Source organism: Xiphophorus maculatus, chromosome 21, assembly GCF_002775205.1.
Source record: "Xiphophorus maculatus strain JP 163 A chromosome 21, X_maculatus-5.0-male, whole genome shotgun sequence".
Classification (NCBI taxonomy): domain Eukaryota; kingdom Metazoa; phylum Chordata; class Actinopteri; order Cyprinodontiformes; family Poeciliidae; genus Xiphophorus; species Xiphophorus maculatus.
Genome location: NC_036463.1, coordinates 16,331 through 30,997, shown reverse-complemented (window position 1 = coordinate 30,997; position 14,667 = coordinate 16,331). Strand labels below are relative to the sequence as shown.

Sequence of the window (14,667 nt, the reverse complement as noted above, 5' to 3'; positions counted from 1 at the left end):
TAATTGAATCTAAAGTATAAATTCCTCATAGTTATGATAATTCTGTAATATCTAAGACAAGGAAAGTTTCCACAAAGGTATAATTTCACAGCTGGGGAGTACCCCTTAACTTTGTCAGCTAGCTGGTTTCAGAGTCACTGGTCAGAAGAGAGATCCTGCAGGACTGTTTTGCTTTAGGCCTAATCCTTGGTCTGATTGAACCAAGCAGTTTTCATGTGGTTTTGTCTCATTGAATGAGTTCCTACATAATCACAGTGTTTCTGCTGTGAATCCGCAGCTGATCAGTGATGGCAGTGTAGTGTATGCTGAAGGTCTTTGGGACCATGTTACCATGGACGTCCAAGAACTTGGCTTCAAGGCTGGTGATACCATCGAAGTGATTGATGCCACAAACAAGGAGTGGTGGTGGGGCCGCATCATCGACAGTGAGGGCTGGTTTCCTGCTAGCTTTGTACGGGTGAGGGGATCTCTGCTCCCAGTACCATCTCATTGTGATTGCTAATACCAACATATATGGTGTCTCTTATTACCAACATATCAATTGTTTTTTCAACATGTTTGATACAAGTAAAAACATATAAGGTAAATTATATATTTTGCCCACTAAGGATTTTAACTGTGTTCTCTTAAGCTACGTGTGAACCAGGATGAACCTATGGAGCAACTTTCAACCCATCTGGAGGAATCCCAATGTGGAGATGAGGATGGAGCAGATTTGAGTTTGTTATTAGGCCCCGGGTTACCCTGCAAAGAACAGATGAGAGCCAACGTCATCAATGAGATCATGATCACAGAGCGAGACTACATCAAGCACCTGAAAGACATCTGTGAGGTCTGAAACTAGACCTATTTTAATTACTTTTGGATTTGCACTCATTTCATTTAGTTGCATTTTTTATATAATAACTCAATTCTACATTTATGCAAATTACATTGTTGCTTATTGATTTCAAATATTTTTTTCTACGTGGTTTAAAAGAGAATTAATCATATTAAGTAATATAAATGTGTTCCACATACATTATTTCTGAGCTTTGTTTAGTTTATTTTTATAGTACAAAGCTCTGTCATTAGTGAAAAGAGATAATTTAACAAGTTAAAATCTGAATAAAATAAAACCCAATGCTTTTAAAATGGTACTTCCTTTGGATAGACATAACTTCCTGGGTCATAGCAGTAGAGTCCAAGCCAAGTGTATGTTTTGGCAATAGAGCAAATAGGCTTTAAATTTAGAGCACTGTCATGGCAGGCAGTATAATTATTTCTTCCTGTTCTCAGATTATGATTTTTACTTTGTATTTTTGGAGAGAAAAGCTCAATCCAGTCCAGCCATCTTTGATCCTTATTCTGTTTTTCTCAGGGTTACATCAAACAGTGCCGTAAGAGGACAGACATGTTTACTGAAGAGCAGATTAGAACCATCTATGGAAACATTGAAGAGATATACAGATTTCAGAGAAAGTTCCTGAAGAGCCTGGAGAAAGAATTCAACAAGGAGCAGCCCCATCTTAGTGAGATAGGCTGCTGTTTTCTTGAACATGTAAGATAGATGTTCTAATTTACTTTTAAAGCAGGTTGAAATTTCTTTTGACTTCACAATCTTATGTACTTAAGATTATCTCACTTTGAACCATTTGTCTTTATGTCCTGATGTCCAGCAAACAGAGTTCCAGATTTATTCAGAGTATTGTAATCATCACCCCAACGCCTGCAACCAACTCTCCAAGCTGATGAAAGTCAACAAGTATGTGTATTTCTTTGAGGCCTGTCGATTGCTCCAGAAGATGATTGATATTTCTTTAGACGGCTTCCTACTCACTCCAGTGCAGAAGATCTGCAAGTATCCATTACAGCTGGCTGAGCTCCTCAAATACACCAATCCTCAGCACAGGTGACTGGCTTTAATTGCTGTTTACAATGAGCCAATATTCTACATCACAACATTAATTTTCATGTGTGTCAACAGAAAAATCTAAAAACCCTGTAGTTAAGTTTAGATTGGAGTTTTTTTCTTAATGTTGTACTAAAATACACTATAGCTACACTTGATATTTACAGTAATTATTTACATGACCTGTTCCACAGTACTTCATAGATGCCTTTGGAAACATGTCCTTGCTCCAAATGACCTGAGTACGATGGAAGAATATTTGTTTGTGCTTGAGGGAGATATTTATTAGGGACACACTATATTGGGCTGATATTTGATATGCCTTTTGTACAGCTCTCACCTACCAACATAGATTTTAGTTGACTTTGATTTTTCTTTGAAAACCAGAATAACTGAATAATTATACTGACACTTTCTGGGGAACTATAAAATTGAAGTGGGTTAATATGAAATATAGTCTGCAAGGTTTCTCCCCAGTGCAGTGGTTTCAAACTTTTGTCCTCACGAACCAATCTCCTGCAACTTTTAGATGTCTCTGTGCTTCAACACAGCTGGTTCCAATTTTAGCTCATTTGCAGAGCCCCGTAGAGCTTGGCTGCATGCTAGTGAGGCAATTTCACCATATAATTCAAGTGTGTAGGTAAAGGGACACATCTAAAAGCTGAAGGACACTGGTTCTCAAGGATTGCACTTTGAGACCACTGCCACAGTGTATAATAACCATAGCGAGCCACCTGGCTTTACAGTACTTGCCCTGCCAAACTTGTAGCAGTGATGCAAACTTGGCATACAGTGATTGGGTCCATTCAACAAATGTACAACATGACTGATAATTATTTGTTACTTTTACTGACATATTTGTGAACAAACCAAGCTCAAACACAAAGATTAAACTCATAGGAATGAATAATCAAACTATGAAGACTTATGTTTGCACTCCCACAAAGTAAACTTGCCAACTTATTGAAATTTTAAAATGAACTGTTAAACTATTCACGGCTTTCAATGTATATGGTGGACTGTCTACGCATCTCTACCAATGGTTTTACCAAGTTTTCTGGAGGAAATCCTCTATGTTCATTATTCAATATTTTTCTGATGAGTCTTCAAAAATAATGACCTTTAAGTAGATATTAAACATACTTTTCATGAACCTCACATTTCCTCTTGGAATTTTAGGGACTACAAGGATGTGGAGGCAGCCTTAAATGCCATGAAAAATGTCGCCAGCATGATCAATGAGAGGAAACGGCGCCTTGAGAACATTGACAAAATTGCACAGTGGCAGAGTTCCATAGAAGACTGGGAGGTTTGAAGTGATGGATTGTTCTGAAATCTGTTGTATGATACTGTAAAGTGTACCTCTGACAGGTATGAGAAGCAAGTAGCAGCAGTGTAAGTCTGTTCTGATCCATGCAGGGTGAAGATGTTCTGGTCAGAAGCTCTGAACTTATCTTTTCTGGGGAGATAACTAAACTATCCCAGCCACAAACTAAGAGCCAGCAGAGAATGTTTTTTCTCTTCGACCATCAGATGGTTTATTGCAAGAAGGTACTTTTGTAATTTACTTTTTCTTAATATATGATTAATAAATTAGGTACATCGCTTTCTTGGCCTCGTATGTATAAAATCCAGTATCAAAGCATCTAAATATAATTTTCGCTCCCAGGAGCTCAACAACATTTATTTTCCTATGGTACCATGCCACCAGTTGCAAAATGTCCTCAATGACTTTTGAGAAGTCAACTATTAGAGTCAAAAGTATGGTATCACAATAAAGTAGAAGCAACCAGGTAGGACAACACTCATTGCATTACATTACTGGCACGTTAAATCACAAAGTAGGGTAAGAAGTTAACGATGCACAGAGGTCACCAACCTTCTGCAGAGTCAGTAGCAACCTTCAAATTTCATGTGGCCTTAAAATTAGACAGCTTTATTTAATCAATTGTCATGCCTGAGTAACTACAACTCCAATTCCAATGAAGTTGAGACATTGCGGAAAACATAAATGTGATGATTTGCCAATGCTTTTCAACCTATATTTTAATTGAAATTTACTACAAAGACAAAGTATTTTATGTTCAAGTGGATAAAGTTCTTTTTTTATCTTTTGCAAATATTCACTCATTTGTGAATGCCTATGCCTTAAACACGTAAACTAAAAGTTAAAACAGGGCAACAAAATTTTTTTAAGAATCCTAAAAAATAATTATATTTGTTTGGAATATTTCACAGGTGGATAGGTTAATTGTACCCTAGTACAACATCCTGGTTTCACAGTGAAAGAGTGTAGATACTAGAATGCCTTCATGAAAGTCCAGGCCTGTCTTTCATTGAAATTGTGTGGTGCATTATGAAGTGCAAATTATGACAATAGAAACCCTGGACTGTTGAGCAATTCAAGTTTTACATCAAGTAAGAATGGGAAAGAATTCTACCTACAGAGCTTTGGGTCCTCATTTCGCAAACACTTATTGAGTGTTGTTTTTCCTTGTTTAACACCAGGAAAATGGTGTTAAGCAATGATAAGCAAGTCCCTGTCCCAACTTCTCTGGTATGTGCTGCAGGCATCTAAGTCCAAATACGAGAGTATTTGCAAAAAAAAAAACAATAAAGTTTATCTATTTGAACATATCTTTACAATAATAATTACATATCTTGTCTTTCTAGTTTATTCAATTGAATATAAGTTGAAAGGTATTTGCAAATCAACATATTCTGTTATAATTATGTTTCATTTATGTGTGAGTGACCATGTGCCACAACCAACTGGGGTTTGAGCAACTTCTTTAGTGGTTTATTTAGGAGACAAGTATAGCTAAACAGATAGGCTCTGAGGCAGTTTTCAAGTCAATAGGGTGTTAGACAGCAGTTATCTACCACCCTATTTACAGCAATATTTCATTCAATTACTTTGTCTACTACGGAGACAGAGTTAAATACTGAAAGTCTGGCCAAGTATATAGAAAGAGAATATGAAGTTACATGTTCTCTTTCTAATTCCAATACCCCCCCTCCTTGAAGGTGTCGCAGCTAAACAGAAGGCCAAACTAGTTGTGTGGCTTTGATGAAGAGAAAAAACATATAGCCCTGGAAGAAATGAAGAGACCACTGCACTGAACCCCATTGAAAATCTCATGGTTATTCCACCAAATATTGATTTCTGAACTCTTAAAACATTTGTATTATTAAATTATTTTTAATTTATTCCTTTATTTAATCAGGTAAACCCCGTTGAGATCTAGATCTCATTTTCAAGAGGGACCTGAAACAAACTTCACTCCCCGTCAGGGAATCGAACCCCGGTCTCCCGTGTGACAGGCGGGGATACTCACCACTATACTAACGCGGAGTCTTTCATTATTGTTTCTAAATGAATATGAAATTGTTTTCTTTGCATTATTTGGGGTCTGAAAGCACTGCATCTTTTTTATTATTTTGACCGTCTCTTATTTTCTGCAAATAAATATAAAATTTTTACCTGGAATTTCGGAGACATATCAGTAGTTCATAGAATAAAAGAACACTGTTCATTTTACTCAAACATGTATCTATGAAAAGTAGTATCAGAAAAACTGATCATTTTAAGTCATCTCTTAATTTTTTCCAGAGCTGTATAACATTCCCATTTCTAACAATTGCTTGCTAAACATTTTGTTGTCATTTTAGGATATTCTTCGCAGGGACATACTGTACTACAAGGGGCGCATGAATATGGATTTAATGGAGGTGACAGATTTGGAAGATGGCAAGGAAAAAGATTTTAATATTACCGTAAAGAATGCACTAAAGCTTTGCGCAAGAAGTGGTAATGAAGTCCATCTCCTGTGTACCAAAAAACCAGAACAGAAACAACGTTGGCTTCGAGCTTTTGCTGATGAGAGGAAGCAGGTCCAAAATGACTGTGAAACAGGTTTGATAGTTTATGTCAATGCTTATGTTGTCTAAGAAATTTCAAATTGTAGGTTCATGTAAAAAAACAACACAAAGTAATGTGGAATTGTGAAGTTGAAGGAAAACAGAAAAAACACAGCTCTGTCAGATGTTCACACTTTGGAATATTGTTGTAGCACTTAACCCTGCTTTAAACTTCTGCAGAATCTTCTGGTTGAAAATTCTGCAGAGTTTATTCATGCTGGATGTTGTGTAACAGACCTCTGAGAAACAGAGCAGGTGCATTTATACTGAGACAAAGTTTTTTAAACCAGGCATCATTTTCCTTCTACTTCACTATTCTTATTATTGTCGCTATTGAATTAAATGCATTTATTATAGAATAATTAGGCACTTTTTATCCTTGTTTTAAGTTTCTGCTGTAAAAAGTGATGACCAGTTGTCTGATGCGATTCTGTCAGATTGATCTAATATGATTAAAAACAACACAATAAAACAATGTGTGAAACTATTTTTCATGGATAATTAGGATGTAGACGGCTGTGAGAAATATGTTCTTCAGCGTGGACATTTTTTTTCTTACAGGAACCTTTTTTTTCTTTTAAGGCTTCTCTCTTACTGAAATCCAGAAGAAACAAGCTATGCTGAATGCATTCAAAAGCCACCCAGCTGGGAAATCTAAAGGTATGTATTTAGGAGCTTTAACACTATTAGTTTTCATTTCATTTCACTGTTTAGGTGGCCCCCCCAGAGGGTATGAATGTTCAAACTACAACTGGATCGATTGTGTTGGTAGTAACACAGTGCTGCCTTTTCCGTAGCACTGAGTAAAAAGCCGAGAGTGAAGAGAAAAAGCTTTGCTACTCTGACACATTCTAACATGTGGAGTGTTCATACAAGTACAGGAACAATAGAGCACGTGGAGCAGCTGCTCCCTCATTATTAAAACTTGGGGTGCTAACTTATGTTTCTACTCCCCTTTCTTGAGCTAAACAGTTATGATCAGACCAGCCCTGTTACCAATCTGTAGCACAGCTGTAGCAGGTATAAGTTGCTCCACATTTCTCATGTACAATTCAGTTGCCATGATGTGTAGATGGTTGTTGTAGGACCTAAATGCATGAGAGAGAGGTTGCCAGTGAATTTGAAGATTTAATAAAAGAATACGGAGAAACAAAAATCAAAGGGAGCCACAACAAAAACCAAAAATCCATGGAAAGAAAAACAGCGAGGGGGGACGCAAGGAGATCATGGGGCAGAACGACAAAGTGATGAGAATAGATGAAGGATCCAACGAGTAGTCACTGAAAATGTGAAGCTTTCAACTTCAGGAGATTGAATGCTGAACAAAACTGGGCTCATGAGCAAACTGAATGCAGGTGCAAGTGGAAGAAGCAGGAGGCAGACTGAGGAGAGGGAGAGAGAAGGTGGCAAAGAGGACAGAGGACCAGTAAATACTTATATCAGAAAGATAAGCTGGAGGAAGAAAGTACCTTTGTAGCGGATGGTTTTTCTAAATACTGCTTTAGACCACTGACTTGTGTTAAAGTCTGCAAGGTTTGTGTCCAGAATGTGTGCAGTCAGCAGAGATTTAAACTGCTAATTTCCTGATCCTAAGTCCTGAGGGTCAGCATTGATAATCCATTTGTATACCTGATTGTTGATTTGATTGAAATAAGTAATTTATTTCAATATTATTTATTGATTTATTTCATGTCTGAAATAAATCAATAAAATAATTTAATTGATTTTGGAAAAATGATCTTTATTGAAAACTATTTTTGTCTATTGTCGATCAAATACACATCAACACTTGGATGAATCTATGCATACATACATGTAAACATACATACACACAAAAACATATGCATACTCACACAATTGAACATATATAAACAGAACTCTTGTAACAGAATTTATACCAATCAGTGCATCTTTTTTAATGGAATGCCCCCAAGAATAAATTTATAAAATAAGTATATACACACAACAATATAGATGTTACGGCCCGGCTCGAACGGCCGCAACAAAAAATAGGGAGGACACGGCAACCAGCAACATTTTTAAGCCCTTCAGAGGCATTTATTTAAAAAAAAATAATTGTCTAGCGGTGCAATGGGCGGAAGCCCAAGACGTGACAGTTCAGCGCTCCCTCAGCCTGGTCCTTCCCCAGTCATGGATCCGGTTTGGCCCCATAGGTCTCAGCTCTGTTGGCGCCGCCTCAGAGTCCGGATCTCGTCTGCGCCTGGTTCTTGCGTCAGCCAGCCACACTCATGAATGGAACGGCGCTCCTTATATACTGTCCAGGTGGCCATGTAATTAGAAGCACCTCCCACAATCAAGGACCTAATTGACAAACAGTTTACCTGCCACACAGCTCAAACACAGGACCGCACAGCAGGGCCGTCACAACAGATAACACAAAAGTCCCATTTAACATTTCTGAAAACGAGTAGGAAGAAGTAACAACTTATTTAATCTTACCCCTTCCCAAATACAACAAGCAAATATATATATGTGTGTTTTTATATATATGTACATATAAACATATATATATACTATGATTTTGGTTAGTACCAAAAATAATCTAGTATTGTTCCAATACTAAATTTAATAGTTGAAAATTCACTTCCAGAGACATTCACATCCAACTACTTACCAATACTCATATAGACATTCACACTCCCATGCATTATGCTGACACCATGGCCACCCAAGTCCACTTCCCCCCCAGCCGCCACCCAGCACCCCAAAATGACAGTTCAATAGCAGTCACAGTGTCAGGTTTTGCGGTGTGAGTGGTGGTGAGGCAGCAAACCCAGGTAGCGATAAAGTAGATGATTTAATAAGATGCAAATCCAAAATCCAAAAGTCCAGAACACAGAGAAGCAGAGAGCAATGATCACAACAGGTGACAACGGGAAACTAGACAGACACGACGAGGACCTTAGGAACAAAGAACACAGGTGGGGTTAAATACACAGAGGGCAATCAAGGAGACAAGAAACACCTGGAAACAATCAAGGGGAGACAGGACAACACGGAGACTCAGAGAGACAGAAACTCAAAATAAACACAGATAAGGAACAGATCCCAACATTCCCCCCCCTCAAGGGCGGCTACCAGACGCCCTAAAAAAAAAACAAAAACAAGAAAAACCAAGTCCAAAAAACACCACCAGGGCGGGCGGAGGGGCGCTGGACGGGGGGCTAGAGTCCGAAAAAAAAAAAAAAAAAAACCCAACAGAGTGGGCGGAGGCACAGGAAGGGCTAACAGTCCAACACAAACAAAAAACAACCCATCCATAATGGGCGAAGGCAAAGGAGGCAGACCGTCGTGGGAGGTCCAGAGGGCGTCTGTGACGCCGAAGGAGGAAGCCAAGGGGGAGGTCCGGCGGACGTCCTCGGCGCAGGAGGCGGGACCCAAGGGGAGGGTCCGTCGAGCGACATCGGCGCAGGAGGCGGGACCCAAGGGGAGGGTCCGTCGGATGTCGTCGGCGCAGAAGGCGGGACCCAAGGGGAGGGTCCGTCGGGCAACATCGGCGCAGGGACCGAGCCACAGGAGGCGGGTCCGGCGGGCGACGGCGGCGCAGGGGCCGAGCCACAGGAGGCGGGGACTCGGAAGGAACACTAGAAGGCTCTGAGGAGGGAACACTAGACACCTCTGAGGAGGGAACACTACAAGGCGGGGACTCAAAAGGAGCACTACTAGGCGGGGCCGAGAACCCACTAACTGGGGCCGGCCAAGCCACCAGCCGCGCTGCTTGTCGGCCAGGTGCCAGGCGGGCCGCCTGAAACCCCATCACCATGGGGACGGTTGCCAGGCCGGAGGCCGGAGCAGCGGCTGGAGTGGACTCTGGAGCTGCTGGAGGCGCAGAGACAGCGGCGAGGGACAGATATTCTTCTGCGGCGGAGACTGTAACTGGAGGTGGTGCTGGTCCTGGAGACGCTGGGGCTGGGCTGGTGGAGCGGAAGTCCGGCTCTGGAGGCAGAGGGTTCGCCAGCCATGAAGGCTAGAGCTGCCTGGCGTTCCCACTCTGCCTCCTGCTGTAGCCTTATCAACCCCAGGGACTGGAGTTGGTCTGACCATCCTTCCAGTTCCAGGAGTAGCCTGATGGCTACCCCAAGGCGTCTGGGGTCAAAATATGGCTCTGCAACAATCTCTACAAAGTCTCTGATGTTAAATAACAAATCATCCCATTGAGCTGGGTACATGTTGGAGATAAAAGCCTCCATCAACAGCATGCCTCACCGTAGTACTCTTGGTCGGGTCCTACTGTCAGGTTTTGCGGTGTGAGTGGTGGTGAGGCAGCAAACCCAGGTAGCGATAAAGTAGATGATTTAATAAGATGCAAATCCAAAATCCAAAAGTCCAGAACACAGAGAAGCAGAGAGCAATGATCACAACAGGTGACAACTGGAAACTAGACAGACACGACGAGGACCCGGCAAGGAACAAAGAACACTGGTGGGGTTAAATACACAGAGGGCAATCAAGGAGACAAGAAACACCTGGAAACAATCAAGGAGAGACAGGACAACACGGAGACTCAGAGAGACAGAAACTCAAAATAAACACAGATAAGGAACAGATCCCGACACACAGAGGGATCAGGAAAGCTAAGTCGTTCAAACTACTTCCCCAATACAACGTAGCTTATCCACATACTGTACATACATACACTAAAACAAACTGCACCATTATACATTGTTCATTGCAGTTTGGCCCTGTCCTGTTTTGTAGATTATACAAAGCACACAGTGATGGACAAACATGGGACAGACTGAACAATGGCCATGTAGAAGATGACCAGCAGCTCCTATGGAAGGTTGTAATAATTACAAACTTATTAGTTTCCAAGCAAGGACAGTCTCTAATGGGCTGTCTTCTGAACAGTGTCTTTGATGAGTACCGCCTCAGATCCTGAGAAACGGTGTTTCCTTGTAACTACTGTATCCCCAGTAGACAGTTTTGGGGATGATGAGGGGAGGGAATGTGAGGGAATCTTTTAGAATTCCACTGTCATCTCTACAGTCTCAAGTGATTAGGTTCTAAGGAGATTCTGTTCACAGTAGTGAAATTGTAGATCCACCAGCCAATTCACTTCCTTTCTGCATGCAAATTGATCTTTGTTCAGCATTAGACCGATGAAAGTTACCTGCCCAGTGCTGATAGTTCTTGTGCAAGAGAATATGCTTCAAAGCCTCACATGCTGCTGCCAGTCACTCAGGAAGCAAAACTTTGGCTGGGTTGGAGGGCCACTAAAGAACCAAAACTAGAGTTCTGAAAAAGGAAAAAAAGGAAAAGCTTCATATAAAGCACAGGTAGGTGGCCAGATGACAAAGGAGAGACTCAAGCATTGATTCAGTTTAGTTCAGTTCAAATTTATTTACTCAAGAACAGAAAATTAAATAGTGCTACTTGTGAAATACAAAACAACTGTTGTTTGGTTGATAGGTTTTCTAACCACAGGCTAATTTGCAAATCCAGTCCTTGTGTTGGACATTTATAAAAAAGATGGCTTTTTAAATCATTATAGTCACCAACACCAACTTCCTACAACTTTTCAGAAATTAACCACCAAAGCTGGTTAATTTTAAAAAAGAAAAAAATATATACATTTTCTCCAGTATTTTGCAGTGGTGCCACTTCAAGATTTTAAATGCTTGTTTGTACAATAGCACCATAGCTTTTAAAACAGACTGAACTGCTTTTCTCCCAACAGTGGCAGAGTATAAGAATTAAGACAAAATCATGGCATGCTGTTACAACTGGGCAATTTTGCCACATACATATTATCTTATAATACAAAAACAGTTTAGGTTGGTCTTAATGGCTCTTAGTAAAGTGTGTCTTAAGTGCAGATCTGCTCTATCTTAACCCTATCCCTATCTTAAAATGCTCCTTATGTTTAAATGTTCTCTAACACTTCCTTCAGTTTTATTATCCTGTACTGTCCAGTTGCCTTACCACACAATCATACTGAGGCGAAGGGAGCTCTCAATAGAAATTCTTGTGCAACTGAGCAGGGAGTCCATCTCTTTTCATTTTCCTGAGGAAGAATAGTCTTTTTTGGGCCTTTCTCATCAGAAAAGAGGTGTTCAGCAACCTGGTCAGGTCCGGCGTGATGTGAATGCCCAGGAATGTGATGTTGTCCATGCACTCCTCCCCTTGAATCATTTTAGCTATGTGGACAGTCCTCCTGAACATCTTATTGACATTCATCTGCTTGTGATTTACATCACTGAAAACTTCAGCTGTGGATGGCGGACACGCCATCTGCTATCAGAGAATTTCTCAGTACGAGGGAACATATGTTGGAATCAGCAGGCACTTGAGGGCTCATCACTGGTGAGATTGTGAATGGACCAAAATGCAGACAGGAGCTGGAAGCATGGATTATGTTGAATGTTTTAGGAATAAAACTAATAGCTTACAAAAGTCACTGGGAATGCAGGGAGCCAGAGGCAAACAAAAACAGGAAGAAGGAACGAAAAGCAAACGGGGACAAAGCAGGATTAGACAAGATTTAATAGGAGGAACCAGCAAGTAGTATGATCAGGAGAAGGGTTTAAATAGTGTGAATGTCCTGGGACAAATGACCTGGGGTGATTAGCAAAATGATTGCAGACATGAGGGGAAAGAGCAGAAGACACAATGATGAGAAGGATAGAGAGAGAAAGTGGCAAGGAGAGCTCACCCAGGGAACTAGGAAATGAATGTAACAGTAAACCAAAACTTAACATAGGAAACGTAATTAAACTAGAATAACTAAGGATAACTAGACACAATAAGAAAGGATTGAAGAAAAAACAAGACTGATATAGCCAAAATAATAATAATAATTATAACTAATGAACATAATATTAACGGAATTAGAACCAAGTAATCAAAACACCAAAACAACCCAAGAGCTTAACATCCAGTTGTCAATGGGGGAGTCTGCTTTCTCTAAGTCATTGCAAATTGGATAACACTTGAAGTGTTTTTTATCTAAAGTTCTTTGAGAAGGTGAAACTCACTGTTTATCTATTATTTGGTATATTATATATATATATATATATATATATATATATATATATATATATATATATATATATATATATATAGTTATAGTTGACGTTTACTGTCAGTATCAGTAGCATTTTTGTCCCACATAAGAGCCACACATTGTTATGTGTTGATTTCCTTGTCAGCAGTGACCAGGCCATACTGCGACTTCCTCCTTCATCAGAAACATCCATCCTTACCCACTGCTCTGCCCCAGCAGCAGCTCTTCATGATGGCCGAGCCCAAGCGCAAAACCACCTTCTGGCATAACATTGGGAGACTGACGCCTTTCAAGAAATAAAAATCAAACCAGAAAGGAGAAGCAACGTTATGGAGAAAGAGCTCATGCCTCCATAGAACCTTTTTAATAATTCTTTTTTTTCCTATGTATAACCTTTCCTGGAGGGATTTGTGGGCTTCTATGCCCACAAATAGATAAGGTGGACTATAATAAAGGGAAGACTATCTTTTGAAAGCACTTTATTGGTTGGATAAGAATCAGACATGAGAAGGTCTCCTCATTACCCTTCAGATAAACAGTGAGAGTCAATTCTTGCCTAATGTACTTCTGCTCCTTAAGACAAAAACTGACTGGTATTAATTCTATTGTACTGCTGCAACTTATTGTGGGTCTCCTGGCTAAACTGCCTCTGTGAAAATGTTGCCTGGCAACAAAACTGTTATTTATTTCCACTGTTTTGTGCTTTTATTTTATAATTTAACAAAAATTTCAGACTTTTCATTGTGTGGTAAAATTTCATATTCATGCTTAGTATGTCTGCTTTAAAAAAAGGAGGGAAATTAGTTGGGGAATAAAATTCCTTGTGTTTTCTCTTTGCTAATGTATCTAGTGTATCTTTTTTTACTTGCTTTAAACCTTCTGTGGACTGTATGTGTTGTTTTGTATTTGAATGTTCTCTCCAGATGTGCTAATATTCAAATCTTTCCCAAGGAAGATTAGAATATTTAATTCTAAGGTCAAATGTCCAGCATAACCCAAAACACCAGCAACACATTCCAGCAGTCTGACCCTTGACCTCTCCACATCACTGAAAGTAAACCATCTATTCTATTTTTATTTCACTTTATATTTTACACAGTGCACTCTGATATGCATAAATATAACCAAACAATACAAGCTCAATAATAAAATCCTTATTATACTTCTGGGGTGGTGCAAGGTGGCAATATTTGTGGTAGTTGGTCCAGAGAGCTGACATACAATTGCTTCAAACAAATGAAAGACAGGAAAAGTTACAGGTGCCACCCTCCACTTCTCATGGGTAGATTATCGCGATACATTGCCAACTGTTAGATGAAGCATAGAAAATCTAACGTTCGGTCAGAAATTATGTCCTGCACAAGATAGCCCTTACTCGTGAATGAGCAAATATTGAAGAGACCAAAGTTGATGGTTTTATTGTGATTGACAACTGAGTTAGCTGACCGAGCCAGGAGGGCAAACACACTGTGCTCAATGCGGTGTTCCTCAGTAGACCAGATAAATTTAATGGAGGTAGGTCTGTCATAGCAAAAGATCTGGCGAGAGACTTGATGGGTGTATTTTGGAAAGTGCAGGTGGAAAATATTGTGATGTAGAAGCTGAGCTGATGGTGGTGACCCATGCATATGTAAGCAGATCTTAAAAAGCTCCATGGCAGAGTACTGGAGCAGTGATGTCGTTGGGTGATGGACCAAAAACAGCACAATCCAGGTTAGTATGAGCCGTGCATAGCAGCTCCAAATAGTTGCCGGATACAAGGCAACAGGTAGCCCACTGGTCTTCACTAAAACAAAGCAAAGGACGGATATAGTTTACTGAATAAGAG

At 40.0% G+C, this 14,667-nt stretch overlaps 1 protein-coding gene across 7 annotated transcripts in view; it reads left to right on the top strand.

Moving 5' to 3' along the window:
• Nucleotides 1-13,676, top strand: part of arhgef4 (Rho guanine nucleotide exchange factor 4) — a 91,776-nt gene extending 78,100 nt beyond the window's left edge. For 4 of the 7 annotated variants that reach the window (XM_023326315.1, XM_023326313.1, XM_005814982.2 and 1 more), the window contains 9 exons: nucleotides 278-457; nucleotides 632-832; nucleotides 1,361-1,540; nucleotides 1,659-1,891; nucleotides 3,071-3,200; nucleotides 3,311-3,442; nucleotides 5,564-5,807; nucleotides 6,395-6,472; nucleotides 12,985-13,676. In XM_023326315.1, the coding sequence (XP_023182083.1) occupies nucleotides 278-457; nucleotides 632-832; nucleotides 1,361-1,540; nucleotides 1,659-1,891; nucleotides 3,071-3,200; nucleotides 3,311-3,442; nucleotides 5,564-5,807; nucleotides 6,395-6,472; nucleotides 12,985-13,139 (1,533 nt within the window). In that variant the 3' untranslated portion in view covers nucleotides 13,140-13,676. Of the gene's footprint in view, nucleotides 1-277; nucleotides 458-631; nucleotides 833-1,360; nucleotides 1,541-1,658; nucleotides 1,892-3,070; nucleotides 3,201-3,310; nucleotides 3,443-5,563; nucleotides 5,808-6,373; nucleotides 6,473-12,984 lie in introns of those variants that run through there. The other 3 variants (XM_023326316.1, XM_023326314.1, XM_023326317.1) reach the window with 3 other exon arrangements.
• Nucleotides 13,677-14,667: the final 991 nt, after the last annotated feature.